Source organism: Camelina sativa, chromosome 7 (genome assembly GCF_000633955.1).
Source record: "Camelina sativa cultivar DH55 chromosome 7, Cs, whole genome shotgun sequence".
NCBI classification, from domain to species: domain Eukaryota; kingdom Viridiplantae; phylum Streptophyta; class Magnoliopsida; order Brassicales; family Brassicaceae; genus Camelina; species Camelina sativa.
In genome coordinates, this window is record NC_025691.1 from 470,522 (window position 1) to 497,487 (window position 26,966).

At 37.4% G+C, this 26,966-nt stretch overlaps 6 protein-coding genes across 6 annotated transcripts in view; 3 read left to right on the forward strand and 3 right to left on the reverse strand.

Moving 5' to 3' along the window:
* On the forward strand, positions 1-5,683 carry LOC104699614 (ABC transporter C family member 14-like). Its single transcript, XM_010414951.2, has 9 exons — positions 1-2,563; positions 2,662-2,748; positions 2,832-3,575; positions 3,666-3,830; positions 3,929-4,223; positions 4,326-4,846; positions 4,931-4,994; positions 5,087-5,326; positions 5,421-5,683. The coding sequence occupies exons 1-9, from the start codon at positions 152-154 to the stop codon at positions 5,519-5,521; spliced, it is 4,629 nt and encodes a 1,542-aa protein (XP_010413253.1). The 5' UTR covers positions 1-151; the 3' UTR covers positions 5,522-5,683.
* On the forward strand, positions 9,188-10,706 carry LOC104699616 (RING-H2 finger protein ATL5-like). The gene has a single exon (XM_010414952.2). The coding sequence runs from the start codon at positions 9,328-9,330 to the stop codon at positions 10,153-10,155; it is 828 nt and encodes a 275-aa protein (XP_010413254.1). The 5' UTR covers positions 9,188-9,327; the 3' UTR covers positions 10,156-10,706.
* On the reverse strand, positions 11,883-13,341 carry LOC104699617 (proline-rich protein 3). Its single transcript, XM_010414953.2, has 2 exons — positions 12,540-13,341; positions 11,883-12,443 (listed from the first exon to the last, which is right to left on the reverse strand). The coding sequence occupies exons 1-2, from the start codon at positions 13,255-13,257 to the stop codon at positions 12,115-12,117; spliced, it is 1,047 nt and encodes a 348-aa protein (XP_010413255.1). The 5' UTR covers positions 13,258-13,341; the 3' UTR covers positions 11,883-12,114.
* LOC104699618 (proline-rich protein 3) lies at positions 15,590-17,048 on the reverse strand. Its single transcript, XM_010414954.2, has 2 exons — positions 16,247-17,048; positions 15,590-16,150 (listed from the first exon to the last, which is right to left on the reverse strand). Exons 1-2 carry the CDS (start codon positions 16,962-16,964, stop codon positions 15,822-15,824), a joined length of 1,047 nt encoding a protein of 348 aa, XP_010413256.1. The 5' UTR covers positions 16,965-17,048; the 3' UTR covers positions 15,590-15,821.
* On the reverse strand, positions 20,205-21,663 carry LOC104699619 (proline-rich protein 3-like). The gene is made up of 2 exons (XM_010414956.2): positions 20,862-21,663; positions 20,205-20,765 (listed from the first exon to the last, which is right to left on the reverse strand). The coding sequence occupies exons 1-2, from the start codon at positions 21,577-21,579 to the stop codon at positions 20,437-20,439; spliced, it is 1,047 nt and encodes a 348-aa protein (XP_010413258.1). The 5' UTR covers positions 21,580-21,663; the 3' UTR covers positions 20,205-20,436.
* The window catches only part of LOC109125369, a 7,608-nt gene continuing 4,309 nt past the window's right edge, over positions 23,668-26,966 (forward strand). The window contains exons 1-2 of the mRNA XM_019226950.1: positions 23,668-23,693; positions 23,755-23,819. Coding sequence (XP_019082495.1) covers positions 23,668-23,693; positions 23,755-23,819 — 91 coding nt within the window. The remainder of the gene's footprint in view (positions 23,694-23,754; positions 23,820-26,966) is intronic.

A 26,966-nucleotide genomic window follows, 5' to 3' on the forward strand; every position in this document is an offset into this window, starting at 1 on the left:
TAATTGTTTAATACTTGTAAAATAATAATAATACAGTAGTAAGTAGTATGTATCATTGCATCACAAGAATAATAATAAGTTGACAACATCATCGTAATAATAAATTCAGAGATAATTTTGTTGTTCTTGGAAGTTTATCGTGCGAGAGACGATGCGGTGGCTTTCGTCTTCTTGGGTCTCCGATCTCACATGTTCTTCATCAGCAGCCATAGAGCCATCTTCATCTCTTCCACCTCTAATCCAATGGCTAAGATTCATCTTCCTCTCTCCTTGTCCTCAGCGACTTCTCTCCTCCACCGTCGATCTTCTCTTCCTCCTCATCCTTGTCTTCTTCGCTATCCAAAAACTCTTCTCTTCTTCTTCTTCAAGAACCAACGGTGAGGCGGCTGGCATCACAAAGCCTCTACTCGGGAGAAGAACACGAACCAGAACAACCGGTTTGTTGTTCAAAACGACAATCTTAGTAACAATACTCCTGTCGTTTTGCTCTGTCGTGCTCTGCGTTTTGGCTTTCACCTCTGTTTCTTCTCGGTCCAACGTCGATGCCCTCTTTTGGTTAACTCACGCCGTTACTAACGTCGTCATCGCCGTTTTGGTTCTCCACCAAAAAAGATTCGCATCTTCCACTCATCCGTTATCGTTACGAATCTACTGGGTTTGCAACTTCGTCGTCACAACCCTCTTCGCCGTCTCCGGTATTCTCCATCTCATCTCCGACGATTCCGCCGCCGCGAATCTAAGAGCAGACGACGTCGCTTCGTTCATCTCCTTCCCTTTAACCGCCGTTCTTCTTCTCGTCTCCATCAAAGGATCCACCGGACTAGTAGTAACCACCAGCGTCACGGTTCCGGCGAAACCAAGCGACGTCGTTTTAGATAAATCCGAAAACGTTTCACTATTCGCATCAGCATCGTTCGTATCGAAAACGTTCTGGTTATGGATGAACCCTTTACTAAGCAAAGGCTACAAATCTCCGTTAAACCTCGACCAAGTCCCGACTCTATCACCGGAGCACAGAGCAGAGAAGCTCGCGACTCTCTTCGAATCGAAATGGCCGAAACCACAAGAGAACTCGAGAAACCCTGTCCGTACGACTCTCATCCGATGTTTCTGGAAGGAGATCGCATTCACGGCGGTTCTAGCCATCCTCCGTCTCTGTGTCATCTACGTCGGTCCGGTCCTCATCCAAAGCTTCGTCGATTTCACTTCCGGCAAAGGATCGTCGCCGTCGCAGGGTTACTACCTCGTCCTCATCCTCCTGGTCGCTAAATTCGTCGAGGTCTTGTCGACTCATCAGTTCAACTTCAATTCACAGAAGCTAGGGATGCTTATAAGATCCACTCTCATTACAGCTCTTTACAAGAAAGGGTTGAAGCTAACCGGCTCGGCTCGTCAGAACCACGGCGTTGGTCAAATCGTGAACTACATGGCTGTTGATGCACAGCAGCTCTCTGATATGATGCTTCAGCTCCACGCAATTTGGCTCATGCCTTTGCAAGTAACTGTGGCTATTGTGCTTCTCTACGGTACTCTTGGACCTTCTGTGGTGACTACTATCATCGGTTTAACCGGTATTTTCATGTTCATTCTCTTGGGAACGAAACGAAACAATAGGTTTCAGTTTAGTCTGATGATGAACCGTGACTCACGGATGAAAGCAACTAATGAGATGCTTAATTACATGAGAGTGATCAAGTTTCAAGCTTGGGAAGACCATTTCAACGAGAGGATTCTCAAGTATAGAGAGATGGAGTTTGGTTGGCTATCCAAGTTTCTTTACTCCATCGCTGGGAACATCATTGTGCTATGGAGCACGCCGGTGTTGATCTCGGCGCTCACTTTCGCAACCGCGGTTTTCTTGGGTGTCAAGCTTGATGCAGGCACGGTTTTCACCACGACAACGATTTTCAAGATTCTTCAAGAACCGATCAGGACGTTTCCGCAGTCTATGATATCTCTTTCGCAGGCTATGATCTCTCTAGGAAGACTTGACGCTTACATGATGAGCAGAGAGCTGTCGGAAGAGACTGTGGAAAGGAGCCAAGGGTGTGATGGGAATGTCGCTGTGGAGATCAAAGATGGGAGCTTTAGTTGGGATGATGAAGACGACGTGCCTGCAATTGAAAACATAAACTTTGAGGTTAAGAAAGGAGAACTCGCTGCGATTGTAGGGACCGTTGGATCAGGGAAGTCTTCATTGTTAGCTTCAGTTCTCGGCGAAATGCACAAACTTTCAGGTAAAGTTCGAGTTTGTGGGACAACGGCTTATGTAGCGCAAACTTCTTGGATTCAGAACGGAACGGTTCAAGACAATATACTGTTTGGTCTTCCTATGGAGAGAGGCAAGTACAATGAAGTTCTCAAGGTTTGTTGTTTAGAAAAAGATATGCAGATTATGGAGTTTGGAGACCAGACTGAGATAGGGGAACGAGGAATTAACCTTAGTGGAGGTCAGAAGCAGAGGATCCAACTTGCACGAGCGGTTTATCAGGAATCAGATGTGTATTTACTCGATGATGTCTTTAGCGCCGTGGATGCTCATACTGGTTCAGACATATTCAAGGTGTGAACACTTAATCATCTATCAGTTTTAAGTTCAACAAAATAAAATTGTAAAGCATAAAACTTAATCTTTCTTTCTTTGTGATTATGTTTCTGCAGAAATGTGTAAGGGGAGCCTTAAAAGGAAAGACTATATTGCTAGTAACTCATCAAGTAGACTTCCTTCACAACGTTGATCGCATCTTGGTACAATTCCAAGGAACAAAAAAATGAAAACTTATTCAGTTTAGGATTTTAGGATTTTGGTAATGAATGGTTCCATGTTACAGGTTATGCGAGATGGAATAATCGTGCAATCAGGAAGATACGACGAACTAGTGAGCTCCGGGTTAGATTTTGGGGAACTGGTAGCTGCGCATGAGACATCAATGGAGCTAGTTGAAGCTGGCTCAGCATCAGCCACTGCAGCAAATGTGCCAGTGGCATCACCAAGAACACAGAGAACTATTTCAATAGAGTCTCCCCGTTTACCACCAACACCAAAATCTCCAAGTATACATAGAACTACTTCAATGGAGTCTCCAAGAATACTAAGAACTACTTCAATGGAGTCTCCTCGTTTGGGAGAGCTAAACGATGAAAGCATCAAGTCGTTTCTAGGATCCAACATCCCAGAAGATGGATCAAGACTGATCAAAGACGAAGAAAGAGCGGTCGGACAAGTGAGCTTTCAAGTTTACAAACTTTACTCAACCGAAGCTTACGGCTGGTGGGGAATAATACTTGTTCTAGTCTTCTCTGTGGCTTGGCAAGGCTCTTTAATGGCTAGTGATTATTGGCTTGCCTATGAAACATCAGCCAAAAACGAGGTTTCCTTCGACGCTATAGTCTTCATCCGCGTCTATGTAATTATAGCTGCTGTTTCCATCGTTCTTGTATGCATCCGTGCATTTTACGTCACCCACTTAGGCCTCAAGACTGCTCAGATCTTCTTCAAACAGATTCTCAACAGTCTCGTGCACGCACCAATGTCTTTCTTCGACACCACGCCATCGGGAAGAATCCTCAGTCGGGTTAGATAACTTTCTCCATTTAAAATCTAGAAAACCAGAAAGTTTTCAATTTAAAGACATAATAGTCTCTCATTATAATCTTTATTGCAGGCATCAACTGATCAGACCAATGTGGATATCTTCATCCCGTTCATGATAGGACTAGTAGCCACAATGTATACTACTCTGCTCAGTATCTTCATAGTAACCTGTCAATACGCTTGGCCAACTATTTTCTTCATAATTCCGCTTGGATGGCTTAACATTTGGTACCGGGTAAGTGGTGAAAAGAGATTTTTCTGTTCTGATGCTTGTAGTAGCTCTTTGATGGTATCTGTACAAACATCTATCTGACTGATTTTTGGATCCAACAGGGGTATTACCTTGCATCATCTAGGGAACTAACTCGTCTTGACTCGATCACCAAGGCCCCAGTAATCCACCATTTCTCAGAGAGCATAGCTGGAGTGATGACGATCCGATCTTTCAAGAAACAGCAAATGTTTAGGCAAGAGAATGTGAAGCGAGTTAACGACAATCTCAGGATGGACTTCCACAACAATGGTTCAAACGAATGGCTCGGATTTCGACTAGAGCTTATTGGGAGCTGGGTACTCTGCATCTCTGCTCTGTTCATGGTCTTATTACCAAGCAACATTATCAAACCAGGTACTAGAAACTGTCAAAACAGACTGACTGAAGCTTGTTTTGTACCAAAACATTTTGTTTTCCTTATGATGTTTTTTTTTGTTTTGTTTGGCTTCAATACAGAGAATGTTGGGCTTTCACTTTCTTACGGACTATCGCTGAACGGTGTTCTGTTTTGGGCGATATATCTAAGTTGTTTCATAGAGAACAAGATGGTTTCTGTTGAAAGAATCAAACAGTTCACTGATATTCCCACGGAAGCGAAATGGGAGATCAAAGAGAGCCGTCCACCTCCAAGTTGGCCATACAAAGGTAACATACATCTCCAAGATGTCAAGGTGCGGTATAGACCAAACACGCCTCTTGTGCTCAAGGGACTTACAATGGACATCAAAGGAGGAGAGAAGATTGGTGTGGTTGGAAGAACTGGAAGCGGCAAATCGACTTTGATTCAGGTCTTGTTTAGACTTGTGGAACCATCTGGTGGCAAGATAATCATCGACGAAATAGATATCTGCACTTTAGGACTTCATGATCTAAGGTCAAGATTTGGTATCATTCCTCAAGAACCTGTTCTCTTCGAAGGAACTGTAAGGAGTAACATTGATCCAACTGAGAAATACTCTGATGAAGAAATCTGGAAGGTTAGCGGTTTAAAAAGTTTAAACCTTTTTTATTCGATTCTTAATCCAACCTTTTATGAAAATTTGCTCTATTTTTTTTTACAGAGTCTCGAGCGATGCCAACTTAAGGATGTTGTTTCTTCCAAGCTCGAGAAGCTCGATTCTCTTGGTGAGTTAAAAAGTGATTTGTAATGAAACAGTTGACAGATTTTGTGTCGAGATGATGATTGTTAACATTGGAGCAAACTTGTACTGTCACAGTGGCGGATAATGGGGAGAACTGGAGTGTAGGGCAAAGACAGTTACTATGTTTAGGAAGAGTAATGCTGAAACGAAGCCGGATTCTGTTTTTGGATGAAGCAACGGCGTCCGTTGATTCGCAGACTGATGCTATGATCCAAAAGATCATAAGGGAGGATTTCGCGGCTTGTACCATTATCAGCATTGCTCATAGGATTCCAACGGTGATGGACTGCGATCGCGTTCTTGTCATAGACGCAGGTAAGAAAACAAAAACAGAACACCCAAGACCTAATCCAAGTTGTTTACTTTGTAGTGGATTATTAATAATGGAGTTGTTGTTTAACGGTTGTAGGAAAAGCGAAAGAGTACGATAGCCCAGTTCGTTTGCTGGAGAGACAGTCTTTGTTTGCTGCATTGGTTCAAGAGTATGCTCTCCGGTCCGCCGGAATATGAGACCACCCTCCTTTTGCTTTTCGTTTCTTTTTGGTCAACTTAGTTGACTCAGATAATATAGTTAAATTATGAATATGAAAACTAATAAACGTTGTCTTTATGTAGATTTATTAAAATTTCCAATAATCACAAGTTCCCTCCTTTGGCAATGCGCTGTCTATCTTTTATGGGCGATACCGTTTTTGTAACAAGACTTTCAAAACTCTCTGATTGGCACTTACGAGTGATCATAAAATGTAACTAGAGTTGATTCAGTCAGTATCTTGTCGTCGAGAAAAGTTCTATAAGAAAATACAATAGAAGAGAGCTTGGGGACTCTTTTTTATTGTGGTCGCAGAGATTCCGTAGGGAATATTCCGACGAAATAACATGATGTTAACAAGATTCATTTGGGTTTACTTTTTATTTTTATTTTTCTTCAGCACATTATCTAGTTTTGGATTAGATCAAAAATATCCAATCCTTTCTTTATAAATTTACCTTTTGGGTTTTCTCTATCAATAGATTTCATTAAATCCAACATACAAAAGTTACTCTTTAGTCTTTCCTTTTTCCCCACGGCTTGTTCGTTTGTTAGGTTCACAAATTTAAACTTTGGATCATTGCGTCTCCATAGCCGTGTGCTTTTTAGTTAGCGTTCAATTTGGAACTAACGAATTAATGTAACTAAACTGTAACCAAAACCGTATGTATGAAAGTATTTGTTGGCTTGTTCTGCATTTTTTAATTGTTTCTCATGGTATTGCTTTGCCTTTCTGTTTGCTTAAAGCGGGTAAGCGTTTATTATTGATATATATATTCATTTTATAAATTGTTGACCAGAAAAAAATATGTTGCCTTATTTATTTATTCTTACAGTTAAATTAAAATTTAAAAATAAAGGCTAAAATAAAGTTAAAGTTGAAAATTTTAAATAAAGCAAATTGAAAAAGGGAGATGAATGAGCTGGCCACGACTTGTAGCGAAGTGTAACTTCACTGGCTGTTACATCATTTATTTACGACTTTCACACGGTTCGGTTGATTGTAAAATATCAGAGCTCCTTAAAAAGTTGTACGTTTGAATGAAATATTATCAAGTTGATGTAGTTAGAAGACGTTTAATCAGCCTAACACGCTAAACACTATTCCAACACCTTTTTGTGCGCCTTGCAGTACTTTAAAAGTTTAAAGTTTAAACATTGTGAAATACTGATGAGTACTCTTAAATCGTTTTTTATTAAATGAATCCATTCTTACTTTTTCTGAATTATCCATTTTTTCGGTCTAACTCCTTTTCAAATGTTTCTTTCTATTTTTTCTCTTTTTCTAGACTGTTAAGAAACCTGTCAGCTTTAATACAAATTTTGGTGGATAATCCTGTCAATAGTATTTCTTTTTATAAAAAGCTGATAAACTGTATTGCATATATTGATATTCGAATTGAAATTTTAGCTACTTTATGTGATAAACTAAAAATATATATTATAGTTTTTGTAGGAAATAAAAAAAGGTTGTAGTGTGCTGAAAAAAAAAAAAAGTAGAAGATGAGTAACTTTCATATCAGACGTATAAAAAGTATGATATTTTCATGTTATCCCGCACGCGCACGGCACATGGGGTTGCATTAGCCTTTTTGAGTTTTTTCTCTCAAGTTGTAGAATGTTTTGACCAATGGCCGACCTTATCCTTTTATTATATCGTATTTACTTTTGACTGACCAACCAAATAAAATAAAATAAATACTCAACGTGGAAACAAGTCTAATTACACCCTTTTCCACCCTAAACCAACGATATATATAAATTTTGCAATCCATACGTTGTATTTATAAGTTATAACTGAATATCAGAACCGAAACAAGGTGAATTAGTAAGTTCTCTTTTTCTTTTCTTTTGTGTCTATCTTCGTGTTCAACGATATATATATCTTCGTGTTCAGTTCAATTCAATTCTTCGATGTTTATGCGTCACTTAGATCCATCCAGTCTTGGTTTGATGTACTAGTTTGCTGTTTAACCGTTGATTGATCAGCAAGGAACGCCAATGACGGCCAAAAAAATCAAACGACATATATCCACTCTCTCTCTATTTATAATGTTTTGTCTCCGACTATTGCCACATCGTCAAGAAAAATGAGGAATTTTATGTTCTCTATTCTTTATATTTTGGCGTTGCCGGATCGTCAAGCACACACCCATGCATGTAATATTTATGTTACATATTAAGAAGCATGTGAGTGTTCGTGACTTGTGCAATCGAATCCATCCCACTACGTATATACGTGAAATTCCAGCCTACGTATAATTTTGTTATATACATGCTACTTTGTCTACAAAATGGACCACCGGTAAAGTAAGGTTAAATTGGAATATTCGTATAGTGGCATGGAGGCGTCTAATCATTTTGAACCGCTAATGGCCTACGAAGTTCTTAGAAAGATCTTAGATATTTAATACAATTCTCCAGAAAGAACTATTGAGTTATAAAATAAATAAAGTATAATTGTAATAGTGTTGAAAATGAAGGAAAGTTGAAATACGAATGCGAAAAAGAAAGAAAGAAGAATTCCAATGTTATTTAAAGGAGAAACAAGACCGAAAAATAAAAAAGGGTGCATGAAGGCATCAAAGGTCGTTGGCAAGGAAGGGCCATTTGAAAATCCTCTTCACGACAAAATTTTTAGTAGGTTTCTGATGTGTAAAACGGTCTTAAAGACATGTTTTGAAAGAGACTCCCCCCAAACAAAGCTATAGTGTTGACGGAAATTAAACAAAAACAAAATTAAAAATAATTATTAGAGAGAAACAAAAGAAGAAGAGCGAAATAAAGCAAAAGATTTATTATATCTATTACAAAAATTAAAGGAAGAAAGAAATAAAAGAGCCGGCAGATTGGGACAGTCTTTCTCTTAGCATTTAAGCAAAACTAAAACTACTTTAAGACTTGAGTCCCCATGACTCATGGAGATCCAAAAGCTAATTCGTTACTAGATTTTATGGTTCGTTTCTGTTTATTTAGTTATGGCTTTCTTTAGTTTCGTTTCATCTGGTTTGGACCATATACATTTTTTCACATATTACTAGTGTGTTTTATATTGCTATCTACTGTATATATAGATTTTCAACATATGGTATTGCTGAATGTAAACTAGAATGATACATAAAAATATATATCTATATATATATATATAGAAAGTCTGATACGCCCAAAATAAAAATAAAAATGACAAACCTGTGTGGGTTGAACAGTATTAAAATTAAAATTCTCAAAAAGAAAAAAAAAAGGATTTGGTGAGCAAGATGTTAAAAATCATAAAGCAAACTACGGTCAAAGACTTGCTGAAAGTATGTCTCCACGATATTTTATGAAGAACTCACATCTAACAACTAACAAGTGGATTCAAAGCTCAAGTAGCTATTACACGAATATATATTTGTTCTATGAAAACGAAAAAACAAAAAACCAAAAAGATAAATGCTTTTGCGACTTTTATTTTTGGTCACTTTTGAAATCTATTATCTTTTTTTTTTTTTTTCATATTAGCAATATATATATACATAACTCGTATATACATATAACGTTAACTTACTTGAGTCGAAATCAACAAGAAATCCCAAACCAAAACAAACATATACATAATAGAAAAGGAGATTACAATAAATAAAATAAAATAATACTAATAAAGAGGACCCAATAATTCATAGTATGTTAAATGTAATAAGTTTTGGTCGTCTATAAATAAAGAAGATTCAAACCCACAGAATCATCAGCACATTGGAAACTTCTCACTCGCTCTTCTTCTTCTACGTTTCACCCACTCACTTTCATGGATCATTCTCTCTCTCTCTCTCTCTCTCTCTCTCTCGCTAAAACAATGGGTAACGTGTTTGACAATAGCAAGACAATATGGGCAAACATGAACCATGGATCATCACGTTACGCTCTTAACGGAAAAATCATGCTTGCTTCCGTCATCATCCTCTTCGTCGCCGTCATTTTAATCCTCTGTTTTCACAGCTACGCCAGATGGTTATTCCGCCGTCAAAACCGCCGTATTCGCCGCCGTATCAGCGCTCATCTCCGATCACTCTCCGCCGCTCGAGACCCAACCCAATCCTCCTCGTCCCTCTCTCCTCTCGATCCCACGGTGCTCGAGAAGATCCCGGTATTCGTGTACTCCGTCAAAACCCATGAATCTCCACTGGAGGAGTGCTCTGTTTGCTTGTCGGAGTTCGAAGAAGACGACGAAGGACGTGTCCTTCCCAAATGCGGACACGTGTTCCATGTTGATTGTATCGACACGTGGTTCCGGTCGAGATCTAGCTGTCCGCTTTGCAGAGCTCCGGTTCAACCCGTACAAGCGGTTACCGAATCCGAACCGGTTCCTGCCTTGTTTCCATCGGTTAAGCCAATTGAGGATACCGAAGCCGGGAGTTCATCATCCTCGGACGAATCCGAATCATCAACGCCGTCTTCATCCTCCGGTTCGCCGGTGAGGTTTCCGACGGAAGCTTGTGAGAGAGCACCGCCGATTGATTTAGTCGGTATAATTGTGGAGATTCCCAGGGAATTTGAAGATTCTAATTCGGGTCTACCCGGAGATAACGGGTCGAATAGTAACCGGGCTTCATTGAAAAGACTATGGAGTATTTGATTACTTCCTCTGTTATTGCAACATTGGACAGTGATTGAATCCGACCGGGTTCTTGGGGGGAAACGGGTGGGCGGGCATGATATTCGAGTGGGGTAATTCGGACTCTATAGACTGGGATTACCGACCGACCCGGTGTGGCGGGCAGAATCGTATTAGTGGCATGGAAGACGACACATGGCGTTTTGGAGATCCACGTGGCGATAACTGAGACGTTTGCTTTTACAGAGAGACGGCGTTTGGAAAAACAGAAAAAAAAAAGCGAACGGAAGTGAAGTATAAAGTAACGGAGCCGTTTGATCAATGTATATACTGGACGGTGTCGTTTTAAGAGTAGGGAGAAGCAATCGCTAAGCGAATTACCCTCCCAGACCAAAACTATTCTCTTTGTTTTTTTTTTCCTCCTTCTCTTAAAATGGTTGATTTGGAGACATGTAACTAAAATAAGTGAAGAGTAATCTCAACGGTTCAAGGAAGTCATGTGATCGAGATATCATCTTGTTTCTGTAATTACAAGTGATTCATTAATTATTATTTTAACCTTATGTTGGCCTCTAATGTTGTTGTACAGATTTGTACTAAAGATTAGTAATCCATCTATTGTTTTTTTTAGTAAAAATGTTTGTTTCAATCGGACAATGTCGGCCGTGTACAGTTGTGTTATGAGGAAATGAATACACAATGCAAATCATTCGATAATAATTTTACTTGTAACAAGAATAGTGGTTAATTACAAGTTACAACTAAAGCAACTTTTGGAACTTAATTGATATTTGTATATATGCAATTTGTGGTATTAGCCTATTTGGTAGGATGGAGTTTTGACTCTTGTAGTGACACGTACACAAAACTGACGTGGACTCAAAGACTCGAAGAGGGGGTGGACCATCCGACCGATTCGCGTGCGGTGTGCATGGGTTAAGAAAGAAAGTGGAATCTGATTCATTTCTTAGTTTCTTTTTCCTCTTAATAAACGACGAGGCAGCTTTTAGTTTCAAAAAAGCTATTTCTTCGTGCACATGTCTCCGATTTTCATATTGATTTGTGGGGTCAAATTACCTATTACTTATTCCTTATACATGCATGTAGTGATATAACATATATGTCGACCAAAAATGTTTGATAGATGATATATATTTGACTCTCAATTCAACCCACACTCTTGTTAAAAGGGGGAAAAAGGGACGACATCCGTTACATTTAATAGACATATAAGTCGAACGATTACCCAATTTCAGGTGTGAAGTCCAAAAATGCCGATTGAGTTCGGTACATAACGCATGGATTATGACACAAATCAACGTGTTGACACTAGACTGCAAGATCCTGCTGCATGATGTATACTAGTATTTGACAAAGTATTTGACAAGGCGCGTAATATACGAATTTTAATTCTGTCACGTACGTAGTATACAAGTGCGAGACTTTTTTTATTATTATTTTTTATTAAGTGCGAGACTTGGCCGCACGATTAAAATAATCAAATAATGCTGCTGATTCATGGCGCTCTTGTAATTCATACTCCCTGTATATTCAGTTAAATAATCATATCGTGCAATCCATCCATGGTTAATGACTAGGGCAATAATCTCGTTAACTAGACAAATCGTTGTTTATGTTTTCAGTTGACACGTGTTCACGTAATGGCCACAAAATTATAAAGTGTTTTTTACCAAATAACTTTAATCATCCCGGAAGAATACTAATATTATTCTTATGCAGTCGCATAATCAGACAATAAAGTTCCTCTTAGAATTTATTGTATAATTTATATAAAATAAAAGCATAACCAAAATGATAGATTGCATATGGGAATGCTGCGAATCAAATGAAATCGGAAGGTTCGGAACAAACAAACAAATGAAGGGAAAAAAAAACTCAAAAAACAAAAAATATTGATTTAAGTGACCTCAAATAATGCATCATGCATGCCAGATCATCATAATAATGTGATCATCACCATCAATATTTGGGAGTGGCGGGAGCAGCCTTAGGACCGGTGTAGTAGAAAGGTCCGACGCTGAAGAGCTTCAAGTTTTTGTCGGAGTAGAAACGGTATCCGTACAACGACAAGGGAACTCCTGTGAGACCCTTGTTGACATTTGTCGGGTTATTGCAAGACTCGATGGGAGATGTGTAAAGCTTGACACGGCAGTAAGCTAGATCCTTGATGTCGGTCAACGACACGTGGAAGTAACCCTTAGAGTCAGTGGGATTGCTGTAGATCACAACCTCGTTCTTGTCTTTCCCGTATGATGCTGGGTCGGAGCACACAATTTTTACCTTTGCTCCTACATGAATATAATAAATTGAAAGTTATATGATTAGAAATGTTGCTGTTAATAGTAAATATATAATCTGGGACGCTTAAGTATGTATTTTTATACCTAGAATAGGGTAGGTTTTGTAGCCGTTTTTGCATAGGATGATGCCATCAACAGCCTTAAGAATCTCTGGGACGTATGGTTTGGTGGGTGCAGTGTAGGTTGGTTTAGGCACATATGGAGGGGGTGGAGAAGAATAGATTGGAGACTTTTTGTAGACCGGAGCTGAAGGAGTAGGCTTGTAAACCGGTGGAGTGTAAACCGGAGGTGGGATAGTTGGCTTAGTGTAAACCGGTGGTGAGAGAGTAGGCTTGTAAACCGGTGGAGTGTAAACCGGAGGTGGGATAGTTGGCTTAGTGTAAACCGGTGGGGATAGAGTAGGCTTGTAAACCGGTGGAGTGTAAACTGGAGGTGGGATAGTTGGCTTAGTGTAAACCGGGATAGTTGGCTTAGTGTAAACCGGTGGGGAGAGAGTAGGCTTGTAAACCGGTGGAGTGTAGACCGGAGGTGGGATAGTTGGTTTGGTGTAAACTGGAGGTGAGGGAGTAGGCTTGTAAACCGGTGGAGTGTAGACCGGAGGTGGAATAGTTGGCTTAGTGTAAACCGGAGGTGAAAGTGTAGGCTTGTAAACCGGTGGAGTGTAAACTGGAGGTGGAAGTGTGGGTTTGTGTTCCGGTGATTTGTAAACCGGAGGAGATGAGGGAGAGTAGTAATCAGCGGTGGCAATGGTAACCAAGGAGAGGATGAGGCAAATGGAAAAGGATGCGCGTGTGATCGCCATTGCGGAGCGTTTAGATTGTCTTTTGCCTTAAGCTAGCTCCTTTTTTGTGTGTTCTTTGTATATGAATTGGGATGAGTTAAACGACTTCATCAAATGAGGATTTATAAGAAAATGTTAGGAGTAATAACAATTTGAATTAATAATAAATAAATGTTATCTTCGAATGTGACTAAATTAGTGATAATCATGTTTGGGATTTCTCATAGTGTAATGCACGATCAAAAAACATGTTGGCCATTTACATCTTACAACCATGCACAACACACACACGCCGACCAAAGGATCGGAGAACTGAAAAAGACGTTTTACTGGGCTCGAAGGCCCACGAGAACTGGAGGATCTAAAAGAAGCATGCATACTCGTTCAACTGTTTGCCAACTTTGTTTTGTTCTAAGCATATCAAAACGTATCCGCCGTTCTACTAAATCAACATTTAAATATAACGATTTAGACAGATGATCATTGACATTTTTGTGACATCTGAACCTAAACCCTTTAATTTGATTTAAGAATAAGAAGTCAAATATGCAAAAAAAGAAAAAGATTAGACTTGGTCTTGCAATTCGAAAGTAATCCAGCAAAAAAGGGCTAATTGAACCTAAAAGCCCAAAACATTCGAAAACTGGAAACCCTAATTTATGAAAAAGAAAGAAGCTAGTATATATTTGTCGATGCCTCAGCTTTAAAGCTCAAGCCCTAGCAGCGGCCACAGACCGACTAGTATAGATCGGAGATATGTTATTTTTATTCAAAGCGATCAAATTTCTCTCATTTGATATATTTTGTCATTCTTCAGTTTAGATCTTAGTCTTTAGGGTTCTTCTTCTTTGTCTTCAGTCGTATATGCTTAGAGAATTATCAAACGCTCATAGGTAGTTTGATTTCATGGTTTTTCAATTGTTTTTTGAAATAGAGAAAAAAAAATGAGATTTTTTGTTTTGTTTTGAGNTCGCTAAGCGAATTACCCTCCCAGACCAAAACTATTCTCTTTGTTTTTTTTTTCCTCCTTCTCTTAAAATGGTTGATTTGGAGACATGTAACTAAAATAAGTGAAGAGTAATCTCAACGGTTCAAGGAAGTCATGTGATCGAGATATCATCTTGTTTCTGTAATTACAAGTGATTCATTAATTATTATTTTAACCTTATGTTGGCCTCTAATGTTGTTGTACAGATTTGTACTAAAGATTAGTAATCCATCTATTGTTTTTTTTAGTAAAAATGTTTGTTTCAATCGGACAATGTCGGCCGTGTACAGTTGTGTTATGAGGAAATGAATACACAATGCAAATCATTCGATAATAATTTTACTTGTAACAAGAATAGTGGTTAATTACAAGTTACAACTAAAGCAACTTTTGGAACTTAATTGATATTTGTATATATGCAATTTGTGGTATTAGCCTATTTGGTAGGATGGAGTTTTGACTCTTGTAGTGACACGTACACAAAACTGACGTGGACTCAAAGACTCGAAGAGGGGGTGGACCATCCGACCGATTCGCGTGCGGTGTGCATGGGTTAAGAAAGAAAGTGGAATCTGATTCATTTCTTAGTTTCTTTTTCCTCTTAATAAACGACGAGGCAGCTTTTAGTTTCAAAAAAGCTATTTCTTCGTGCACATGTCTCCGATTTTCATATTGATTTGTGGGGTCAAATTACCTATTACTTATTCCTTATACATGCATGTAGTGATATAACATATATGTCGACCAAAAATGTTTGATAGATGATATATATTTGACTCTCAATTCAACCCACACTCTTGTTAAAAGGGGGAAAAAGGGACGACATCCGTTACATTTAATAGACATATAAGTCGAACGATTACCCAATTTCAGGTGTGAAGTCCAAAAATGCCGATTGAGTTCGGTACATAACGCATGGATTATGACACAAATCAACGTGTTGACACTAGACTGCAAGATCCTGCTGCATGATGTATACTAGTATTTGACAAAGTATTTGACAAGGCGCGTAATATACGAATTTTAATTCTGTCACGTACGTAGTATACAAGTGCGAGACTTTTTTTATTATTATTTTTTATTAAGTGCGAGACTTGGCCGCACGATTAAAATAATCAAATAATGCTGCTGATTCATGGCGCTCTTGTAATTCATACTCCCTGTATATTCAGTTAAATAATCATATCGTGCAATCCATCCATGGTTAATGACTAGGGCAATAATCTCGTTAACTAGACAAATCGTTGTTTATGTTTTCAGTTGACACGTGTTCACGTAATGGCCACAAAATTATAAAGTGTTTTTTACCAAATAACTTTAATCATCCCGGAAGAATACTAATATTATTCTTATGCAGTCGCATAATCAGACAATAAAGTTCCTCTTAGAATTTATTGTATAATTTATATAAAATAAAAGCATAACCAAAATGATAGATTGCATATGGGAATGCTGCGAATCAAATGAAATCGGAAGGTTCGGAACAAACAAACAAATGAAGGGAAAAAAAAACTCAAAAAACAAAAAATATTGATTTAAGTGACCTCAAATAATGCATCATGCATGCCAGATCATCATAATAATGTGATCATCACCATCAATATTTGGGAGTGGCGGGAGCAGCCTTAGGACCGGTGTAGTAGAAAGGTCCGACGCTGAAGAGCTTCAAGTTTTTGTCGGAGTAGAAACGGTATCCGTACAACGACAAGGGAACTCCTGTGAGACCCTTGTTGACATTTGTCGGGTTATTGCAAGACTCGATGGGAGATGTGTAAAGCTTGACACGGCAGTAAGCTAGATCCTTGATGTCGGTCAACGACACGTGGAAGTAACCCTTAGAGTCAGTGGGATTGCTGTAGATCACAACCTCGTTCTTGTCTTTCCCGTATGATGCTGGGTCGGAGCACACAATTTTTACCTTTGCTCCTACATGAATATAATAAATTGAAAGTTATATGATTAGAAATGTTGCTGTTAATAGTAAATATATAATCTGGGACGCTTAAGTATGTATTTTTATACCTAGAATAGGGTAGGTTTTGTAGCCGTTTTTGCATAGGATGATGCCATCAACAGCCTTAAGAATCTCTGGGACGTATGGTTTGGTGGGTGCAGTGTAGGTTGGTTTAGGCACATATGGAGGGGGTGGAGAAGAATAGATTGGAGACTTTTTGTAGACCGGAGCTGAAGGAGTAGGCTTGTAAACCGGTGGAGTGTAAACCGGAGGTGGGATAGTTGGCTTAGTGTAAACCGGTGGTGAGAGAGTAGGCTTGTAAACCGGTGGAGTGTAAACCGGAGGTGGGATAGTTGGCTTAGTGTAAACCGGTGGGGATAGAGTAGGCTTGTAAACCGGTGGAGTGTAAACTGGAGGTGGGATAGTTGGCTTAGTGTAAACCGGGATAGTTGGCTTAGTGTAAACCGGTGGGGAGAGAGTAGGCTTGTAAACCGGTGGAGTGTAGACCGGAGGTGGGATAGTTGGTTTGGTGTAAACTGGAGGTGAGGGAGTAGGCTTGTAAACCGGTGGAGTGTAGACCGGAGGTGGAATAGTTGGCTTAGTGTAAACCGGAGGTGAAAGTGTAGGCTTGTAAACCGGTGGAGTGTAAACTGGAGGTGGAAGTGTGGGTTTGTGTTCCGGTGATTTGTAAACCGGAGGAGATGAGGGAGAGTAGTAATCAGCGGTGGCAATGGTAACCAAGGAGAGGATGAGGCAAATGGAAAAGGATGCGCGTGTGATCGCCATTGCGGAGCGTTTAGATTGTCTTTTGCCTTAAGCTAGCTCCTTTTTTGTGTGTTCTTTGTATATGAATTGGGATGAGTTAAACGACTTCATCAAATGAGGATTTATAAGAAAATGTTAGGAGTAATAACAATTTGAATTAATAATAAATAAATGTTATCTTCGAATGTGACTAAATTAGTGATAATCATGTTTGGGATTTCTCATAGTGTAATGCACGATCAAAAAACATGTTGGCCATTTACATCTTACAACCATGCACAACACACACACGCCGACCAAAGGATCGGAGAACTGAAAAAGACGTTTTACTGGGCTCGAAGGCCCACGAGAACTGGAGGATCTAAAAGAAGCATGCATACTCGTTCAACTGTTTGCCAACTTTGTTTTGTTCTAAGCATATCAAAACGTATCCGCCGTTCTACTAAATCAACATTTAAATATAACGATTTAGACAGATGATCATTGACATTTTTGTGACATCTGAACCTAAACCCTTTAATTTGATTTAAGAATAAGAAGTCAAATATGCAAAAAAAGAAAAAGATTAGACTTGGTCTTGCAATTCGAAAGTAATCCAGCAAAAAAGGGCTAATTGAACCTAAAAGCCCAAAACATTCGAAAACTGGAAACCCTAATTTATGAAAAAGAAAGAAGCTAGTATATATTTGTCGATGCCTCAGCTTTAAAGCTCAAGCCCTAGCAGCGGCCACAGACCGACTAGTATAGATCGGAGATATGTTATTTTTATTCAAAGCGATCAAATTTCTCTCATTTGATATATTTTGTCATTCTTCAGTTTAGATCTTAGTCTTTAGGGTTCTTCTTCTTTGTCTTCAGTCGTATATGCTTAGAGAATTATCAAACGCTCATAGGTAGTTTGATTTCATGGTTTTTCAATTGTTTTTTGAAATAGAGAAAAAAAAATGAGATTTTTTGTTTTGTTTTGAGAAAGGGCCTTTCTTAATCCCAGCTAAGTTGGATAAAGTACTTATCTGATTCATGTGAGGCCTAAACCAAAGTTGCAAGTTTCGCTGATAATACCTTCTTCTTTTATTTATTTCCCAGAAGGTGTTTTATTAGTAACTCTGCTTACATTTTTTATATATTCCCGACTAATCATCAATCTCAGTTTTGATTATTTAGGTGGTACGAAACTGTTTTGTTGTCTGTTTTTTGTGATCGTTTTATGGGTCTGATTTTGTGATCGGTATGCATACATGTTGATTAGTAGATTATTTGTCTATGTTGTCATCAAATATTTTTGATGCACATAAAGAATACCACCAAAATTTTAGACGCAACGAATATTTTTATCAAATCAGTCAAAGCCTACCAGTATCTTTGACATGTTGATGGCGTTTCTAGAATTGAGAAGTTTTGGAATTTGTTTCTTAAGGAAGCTATACTAGTAAAAAGCATGACATTACGATGATATTATTTAGCAGATGACACGAAAAGGAAAAAGAACAAACAAGGATTCAATTTCTCTTTTAGATGAGATTTTCTCTACCTATTAACTTTGTTACTACTGTCAAAAATGAAAAGGTGAATATTAAAGTAATGTGGATCAATTCTAGCCATAGCTCATAAATGGGAGGGTTATTATTTAATTTATATTGTTTGGCATTAAAAAAACGTACAAATTACGACTGATAAATGGACCGACCGACGATTGTGAAAAAGAAGAAGAAAGATAATGGACCGAGCAATTATAGCCTATAATGGGCTTTTATTCTTGGAAGTTAGCTCTTTCGTGCCCGTTAGTAAATAAAAAGCAGACCAGACAATGACATTCAACCTCAAATCATATTTATCTCTCACCTCTTGTGACGTAAAAAGAAGATGACGGTTGTAAACGGTGAAAAGGTAAATACATTTTGTTACCGTTGTGACGACTAATATACATATAAAAAAAAGAATAAAAAGGAAATAACAGAAACATCTCTTAAAAGTTCCTTAAAAACTGTGTTTATGTGACCGTTGCGATCAATAAATTTCCTTTTTGTGTTTTGTTTGAAAGCCATGGGAGCTTATTACTACTACTGTGTCTGTATGTTGTGATTGAATATTATCTCAAAAGGCGTAGTAATGTCTGACAAGGATAACGGACTCTTGTACGTGATCCCTCTTATCTTCTCAGTTCTCACCCTTTGAATCGCTCTTTACTCTTCTCAGTACTAGAACCAAAGAGATTGTGCTAACGAATCCAGACAAGGGTCTCAAAGAAGCAGTGGATAAAGGCAAAGAGATTGTTCAAACGCATATATATATATATAGAAGAAGTTGTGTGTTAGTTACTTTAGTTAGGGAGGGATGCACAAACAGAGAGGAGAGACAAAAGTTATATATACATATGGTATTTCTAGTTAATTACTTGGTGGGATGGGCACTAGGGGGAGAAGAATCTGCTGATCTAATTGAATCACTTTCAGGAGNGAAAGTGGAATCTGATTCATTTCTTAGTTTCTTTTTCCTCTTAATAAACGACGAGGCAGCTTTTAGTTTCAAAAAAGCTATTTCTTCGTGCACATGTCTCCGATTTTCATATTGATTTGTGGGGTCAAATTACCTATTACTTATTCCTTATACATGCATGTAGTGATATAACATATATGTCGACCAAAAATGTTTGATAGATGATATATATTTGACTCTCAATTCAACCCACACTCTTGTTAAAAGGGGGAAAAAGGGACGACATCCGTTACATTTAATAGACATATAAGTCGAACGATTACCCAATTTCAGGTGTGAAGTCCAAAAATGCCGATTGAGTTCGGTACATAACGCATGGATTATGACACAAATCAACGTGTTGACACTAGACTGCAAGATCCTGCTGCATGATGTATACTAGTATTTGACAAAGTATTTGACAAGGCGCGTAATATACGAATTTTAATTCTGTCACGTACGTAGTATACAAGTGCGAGACTTTTTTTATTATTATTTTTTATTAAGTGCGAGACTTGGCCGCACGATTAAAATAATCAAATAATGCTGCTGATTCATGGCGCTCTTGTAATTCATACTCCCTGTATATTCAGTTAAATAATCATATCGTGCAATCCATCCATGGTTAATGACTAGGGCAATAATCTCGTTAACTAGACAAATCGTTGTTTATGTTTTCAGTTGACACGTGTTCACGTAATGGCCACAAAATTATAAAGTGTTTTTTACCAAATAACTTTAATCATCCCGGAAGAATACTAATATTATTCTTATGCAGTCGCATAATCAGACAATAAAGTTCCTCTTAGAATTTATTGTATAATTTATATAAAATAAAAGCATAACCAAAATGATAGATTGCATATGGGAATGCTGCGAATCAAATGAAATCGGAAGGTTCGGAACAAACAAACAAATGAAGGGAAAAAAAAACTCAAAAAACAAAAAATATTGATTTAAGTGACCTCAAATAATGCATCATGCATGCCAGATCATCATAATAATGTGATCATCACCATCAATATTTGGGAGTGGCGGGAGCAGCCTTAGGACCGGTGTAGTAGAAAGGTCCGACGCTGAAGAGCTTCAAGTTTTTGTCGGAGTAGAAACGGTATCCGTACAACGACAAGGGAACTCCTGTGAGACCCTTGTTGACATTTGTCGGGTTATTGCAAGACTCGATGGGAGATGTGTAAAGCTTGACACGGCAGTAAGCTAGATCCTTGATGTCGGTCAACGACACGTGGAAGTAACCCTTAGAGTCAGTGGGATTGCTGTAGATCACAACCTCGTTCTTGTCTTTCCCGTATGATGCTGGGTCGGAGCACACAATTTTTACCTTTGCTCCTACATGAATATAATAAATTGAAAGTTATATGATTAGAAATGTTGCTGTTAATAGTAAATATATAATCTGGGACGCTTAAGTATGTATTTTTATACCTAGAATAGGGTAGGTTTTGTAGCCGTTTTTGCATAGGATGATGCCATCAACAGCCTTAAGAATCTCTGGGACGTATGGTTTGGTGGGTGCAGTGTAGGTTGGTTTAGGCACATATGGAGGGGGTGGAGAAGAATAGATTGGAGACTTTTTGTAGACCGGAGCTGAAGGAGTAGGCTTGTAAACCGGTGGAGTGTAAACCGGAGGTGGGATAGTTGGCGTAGTGTAAACCGGTGGTGAGAGAGTAGGCTTGTAAACCGGTGGAGTGTAAACCGGAGGTGGGATAGTTGGCTTAGTGTAAACCGGTGGGGATAGAGTAGGCTTGTAAACCGGTGGAGTGTAAACTGGAGGTGGGATAGTTGGCTTAGTGTAAACCGGGATAGTTGGCTTAGTGTAAACCGGTGGGGAGAGAGTAGGCTTGTAAACCGGTGGAGTGTAGACCGGAGGTGGGATAGTTGGTTTGGTGTAAACTGGAGGTGAGGGAGTAGGCTTGTAAACCGGTGGAGTGTAGACCGGAGGTGGAATAGTTGGCTTAGTGTAAACCGGAGGTGAAAGTGTAGGCTTGTAAACCGGTGGAGTGTAAACTGGAGGTGGAAGTGTGGGTTTGTGTTCCGGTGATTTGTAAACCGGAGGAGATGAGGGAGAGTAGTAATCAGCGGTGGCAATGGTAACCAAGGAGAGGATGAGGCAAATGGAAAAGGATGCGCGTGTGATCGCCATTGCGGAGCGTTTAGATTGTCTTTTGCCTTAAGCTAGCTCCTTTTTTGTGTGTTCTTTGTATATGAATTGGGATGAGTTAAACGACTTCATCAAATGAGGATTTATAAGAAAATGTTAGGAGTAATAACAATTTGAATTAATAATAAATAAATGTTATCTTCGAATGTGACTAAATTAGTGATAATCATGTTTGGGATTTCTCATAGTGTAATGCACGATCAAAAAACATGTTGGCCATTTACATCTTACAACCATGCACAACACACACACGCCGACCAAAGGATCGGAGAACTGAAAAAGACGTTTTACTGGGCTCGAAGGCCCACGAGAACTGGAGGATCTAAAAGAAGCATGCATACTCGTTCAACTGTTTGCCAACTTTGTTTTGTTCTAAGCATATCAAAACGTATCCGCCGTTCTACTAAATCAACATTTAAATATAACGATTTAGACAGATGATCATTGACATTTTTGTGACATCTGAACCTAAACCCTTTAATTTGATTTAAGAATAAGAAGTCAAATATGCAAAAAAAGAAAAAGATTAGACTTGGTCTTGCAATTCGAAAGTAATCCAGCAAAAAAGGGCTAATTGAACCTAAAAGCCCAAAACATTCGAAAACTGGAAACCCTAATTTATGAAAAAGAAAGAAGCTAGTATATATTTGTCGATGCCTCAGCTTTAAAGCTCAAGCCCTAGCAGCGGCCACAGACCGACTAGTATAGATCGGAGATATGTTATTTTTATTCAAAGCGATCAAATTTCTCTCATTTGATATATTTTGTCATTCTTCAGTTTAGATCTTAGTCTTTAGGGTTCTTCTTCTTTGTCTTCAGTCGTATATGCTTAGAGAATTATCAAACGCTCATAGGTAGTTTGATTTCATGGTTTTTCAATTGTTTTTTGAAATAGAGAAAAAAAAATGAGATTTTTTGTTTTGTTTTGAGAAAGGGCCTTTCTTAATCCCAGCTAAGTTGGATAAAGTACTTATCTGATTCATGTGAGGCCTAAACCAAAGTTGCAAGTTTCGCTGATAATACCTTCTTCTTTTATTTATTTCCCAGAAGGTGTTTTATTAGTAACTCTGCTTACATTTTTTATATATTCCCGACTAATCATCAATCTCAGTTTTGATTATTTAGGTGGTACGAAACTGTTTTGTTGTCTGTTTTTTGTGATCGTTTTATGGGTCTGATTTTGTGATCGGTATGCATACATGTTGATTAGTAGATTATTTGTCTATGTTGTCATCAAATATTTTTGATGCACATAAAGAATACCACCAAAATTTTAGACGCAACGAATATTTTTATCAAATCAGTCAAAGCCTACCAGTATCTTTGACATGTTGATGGCGTTTCTAGAATTGAGAAGTTTTGGAATTTGTTTCTTAAGGAAGCTATACTAGTAAAAAGCATGACATTACGATGATATTATTTAGCAGATGACACGAAAAGGAAAAAGAACAAACAAGGATTCAATTTCTCTTTTAGATGAGATTTTCTCTACCTATTAACTTTGTTACTACTGTCAAAAATGAAAAGGTGAATATTAAAGTAATGTGGATCAATTCTAGCCATAGCTCATAAATGGGAGGGTTATTATTTAATTTATATTGTTTGGCATTAAAAAAACGTACAAATTACGACTGATAAATGGACCGACCGACGATTGTGAAAAAGAAGAAGAAAGATAATGGACCGAGCAATTATAGCCTATAATGGGCTTTTATTCTTGGAAGTTAGCTCTTTCGTGCCCGTTAGTAAATAAAAAGCAGACCAGACAATGACATTCAACCTCAAATCATATTTATCTCTCACCTCTTGTGACGTAAAAAGAAGATGACGGTTGTAAACGGTGAAAAGGTAAATACATTTTGTTACCGTTGTGACGACTAATATACATATAAAAAAAAGAATAAAAAGGAAATAACAGAAACATCTCTTAAAAGTTCCTTAAAAACTGTGTTTATGTGACCGTTGCGATCAATAAATTTCCTTTTTGTGTTTTGTTTGAAAGCCATGGGAGCTTATTACTACTACTGTGTCTGTATGTTGTGATTGAATATTATCTCAAAAGGCGTAGTAATGTCTGACAAGGATAACGGACTCTTGTACGTGATCCCTCTTATCTTCTCAGTTCTCACCCTTTGAATCGCTCTTTACTCTTCTCAGTACTAGAACCAAAGAGATTGTGCTAACGAATCCAGACAAGGGTCTCAAAGAAGCAGTGGATAAAGGCAAAGAGATTGTTCAAACGCATATATATATATATAGAAGAAGTTGTGTGTTAGTTACTTTAGTTAGGGAGGGATGCACAAACAGAGAGGAGAGACAAAAGTTATATATACATATGGTATTTCTAGTTAATTACTTGGTGGGATGGGCACTAGGGGGAGAAGAATCTGCTGATCTAATTGAATCACTTTCAGGAGTATGATATGGAATCCCTTAAGGCAACTGATGTGAACCGTTGACTCAGAGCAGCTATAAGGTACATATATGGTCGTGGCAGCTTCTTCATCTGATGATGATTATCCTCGGGAAATCGAAACCATATGTCAAATTGACATGCACATGTCTGAAGATGACATTGTAAGTAGTACTTCTCCAGAGAATGTCTTTAAGACTGTGAATTCTGATGATGATCGCTGCAACAACATTACATTATGCATAGGAGTAAGATTAATCATAGCTGAAAGCATATCATCGTTCCATTGATTGAATGATCTCCATCGATCCCAAGAGAGGTATTAGTAGGTTCGTTATACTCGTCTTTTAGTTTGATCTTGATGGTACGTAAATAAGATGTTATCTGTGACTTTGATGCGTTTTCTTTTGTACTATGACTCGCCTCAGGATGATTCATAGAACAACCATGACTACTGGTAGCTACTCTCTCTCGTTTATGGTGTCGAGTTTCAGAACAACCATGACTCGCCTCAGGATGATTTTTTTCAAAAATCATGTTTTGAATTTTTTTTTTTTGTTATTTCAACTAAAAGAATTTTATTTTACAAAAACGTTTTTATTAATAAAAATATATATTGTCAAACTTAAGTGTTAAATTTAAATATTTAACAAAACGTTTTTTTTGTTATTTTAATTCTACTCATTTAAAACGTGTATGTAAATAGAAGTTTTTTGACAGACAACTCTAGAGACATTTATATAAATACCTTAAAAACAAACCGTAATTAACATCCTGTGTCATGTTATGGATCCGTGGGTTTTGGTGTCGTAAAGCCATGTTTATATGTATTTTTAAACTATACATAACATTTTGAAACTTAAGTGTAAATATGTTGTATTGATAGACAATTCTACTTATTTGAAACGTATATGTAAATAGAAGTTTTTTGACACACACAACGTAATTCGTATAAGAAACATGGGGTTTTAATTCGTAAATGAGACATTCTAGAGACATTACATTGTACTTCGTAAATAAGTAGAATAACAATGGCGATCGCTTGGCCATATCTTTATCCAACACGCAAAAATATTGGTTGCTGTGCTCATAAATCATTATTATTCATATTCCCTTATAAATATAGTTTAGAAAAACAATGGAGAAAAATAAAATAGTATCTCTCAACCCAAAACGAAACCAAACATCTAAACACACTAAAAAGAAGAATACCAAACACTACTAATACTAGAAGAACGAAGTCAAAGTCTTGTATTTATAGTTTGGGGGTACTCTTCTCCGTCTCAATCCAATTTCTTCGACTCGTTCGTGGGTTCCACCACAAATTCGACTTTCACGGCGAAAACGAATACGTACGCAATTGTGAGAATGGCCCAACAAATCCTGACCACACAAGCCATCAACAAGACAACAGTTTTGGTTTGCTCTTTAACACGGAACATGGAATCTGCTACTAAGAAAAAAAAGAACAGCTGCATGAAGAGTAGTGGTCTTTTTGCTGCAGATAGTTTGAATCTTTCAAGTTTACTGTGGTGCCTTAAATAAAACTTCATGTTATTAGGGAAACATGGAACTCCCAACTCCCTTGCATATTCTAAGGCAATGTTGATCGTCAGTGAGAGGAATATAATTATATATATAAATTTGGGCCCACTTAGAGGTTCCATAAAACACTCCCTTAAAATCAAACATAGAGGCGACATGGGTGCAACCTGTAGTTGGTATGTAGAGGAAATTAAAGACGTTATAGAACCAAGAATAAAGAACAATTAAAAAAAAAAAGAATCACACAGTTGGGATCGAGAGGGTGACGAACATATATATGTACCTTCGCAATAAAATAGTTGAAGCAATTTTCGTCGGTTTTAAGTTAGGGATTAAAGTTGGTTTAACTTCGTCTTTTATAGTACAATTTATACTAAGGTGAACAAACGGGGTATACAAATCATACAATATCGAGTGTATCTTTTTAAAAAAGAAAATATACGTAAAAATATGTGAACACACATGTGAAAAAATTGGAAAACACACTTTTTCGTGTATATATTTTATTTCTTTACATATTATAATTATATTTTCTTTTCATCTTTACAGTTATATGTAATATACATATATAATATATTTACATGTGAATTAATTGGGAAGTATATATACCGACCAGTAAATCAATATATATATATATAGTCTGATATATTGAGAAATCAACTAATTATGCTCGCATGCATAGGTATGGAAACAAATTATATTTTTCCTTTTCTAATGCATAGATTTTTTAACAACTTAACAATTTTACTAAAATTCATCAATGAGATTCAAATCCTTTTTTATGTGTTTTGATTTTGACCATCCTAAATTTTTTTTTTTTTTTGTTGTAGGTAGAGTTAAATTACTCGATAGTAAGATAGAGATTTTTGTCATTGTCCATTTGAATGAGAAGATGATTTATTACATTTTTAACTATTTGTATGTTATCATTTATCACGTATCAGTTGTAGTAAAAACTACTATTAGACAAAACGAGACAAAAATAAAAGACTAGAAATGAGGTTTACCTGTCATAAATTCAAAAAAAAAAATGGAGAGGATATGCTTTACAAGATCATGACTTACCAAAAAAATAAAAACGAAAATTAGATTNGTGTATATATTTTATTTCTTTACATATTATAATTATATTTTCTTTTCATCTTTACAGTTATATGTAATATACATATATAATATATTTACATGTGAATTAATTGGGAAGTATATATACCGACCAGTAAATCAATATATATATATATAGTCTGATATATTGAGAAATCAACTAATTATGCTCGCATGCATAGGTATGGAAACAAATTATATTTTTCCTTTTCTAATGCATAGATTTTTTAACAACTTAACAATTTTACTAAAATTCATCAATGAGATTCAAATCCTTTTTTATGTGTTTTGATTTTGACCATCCTAAATT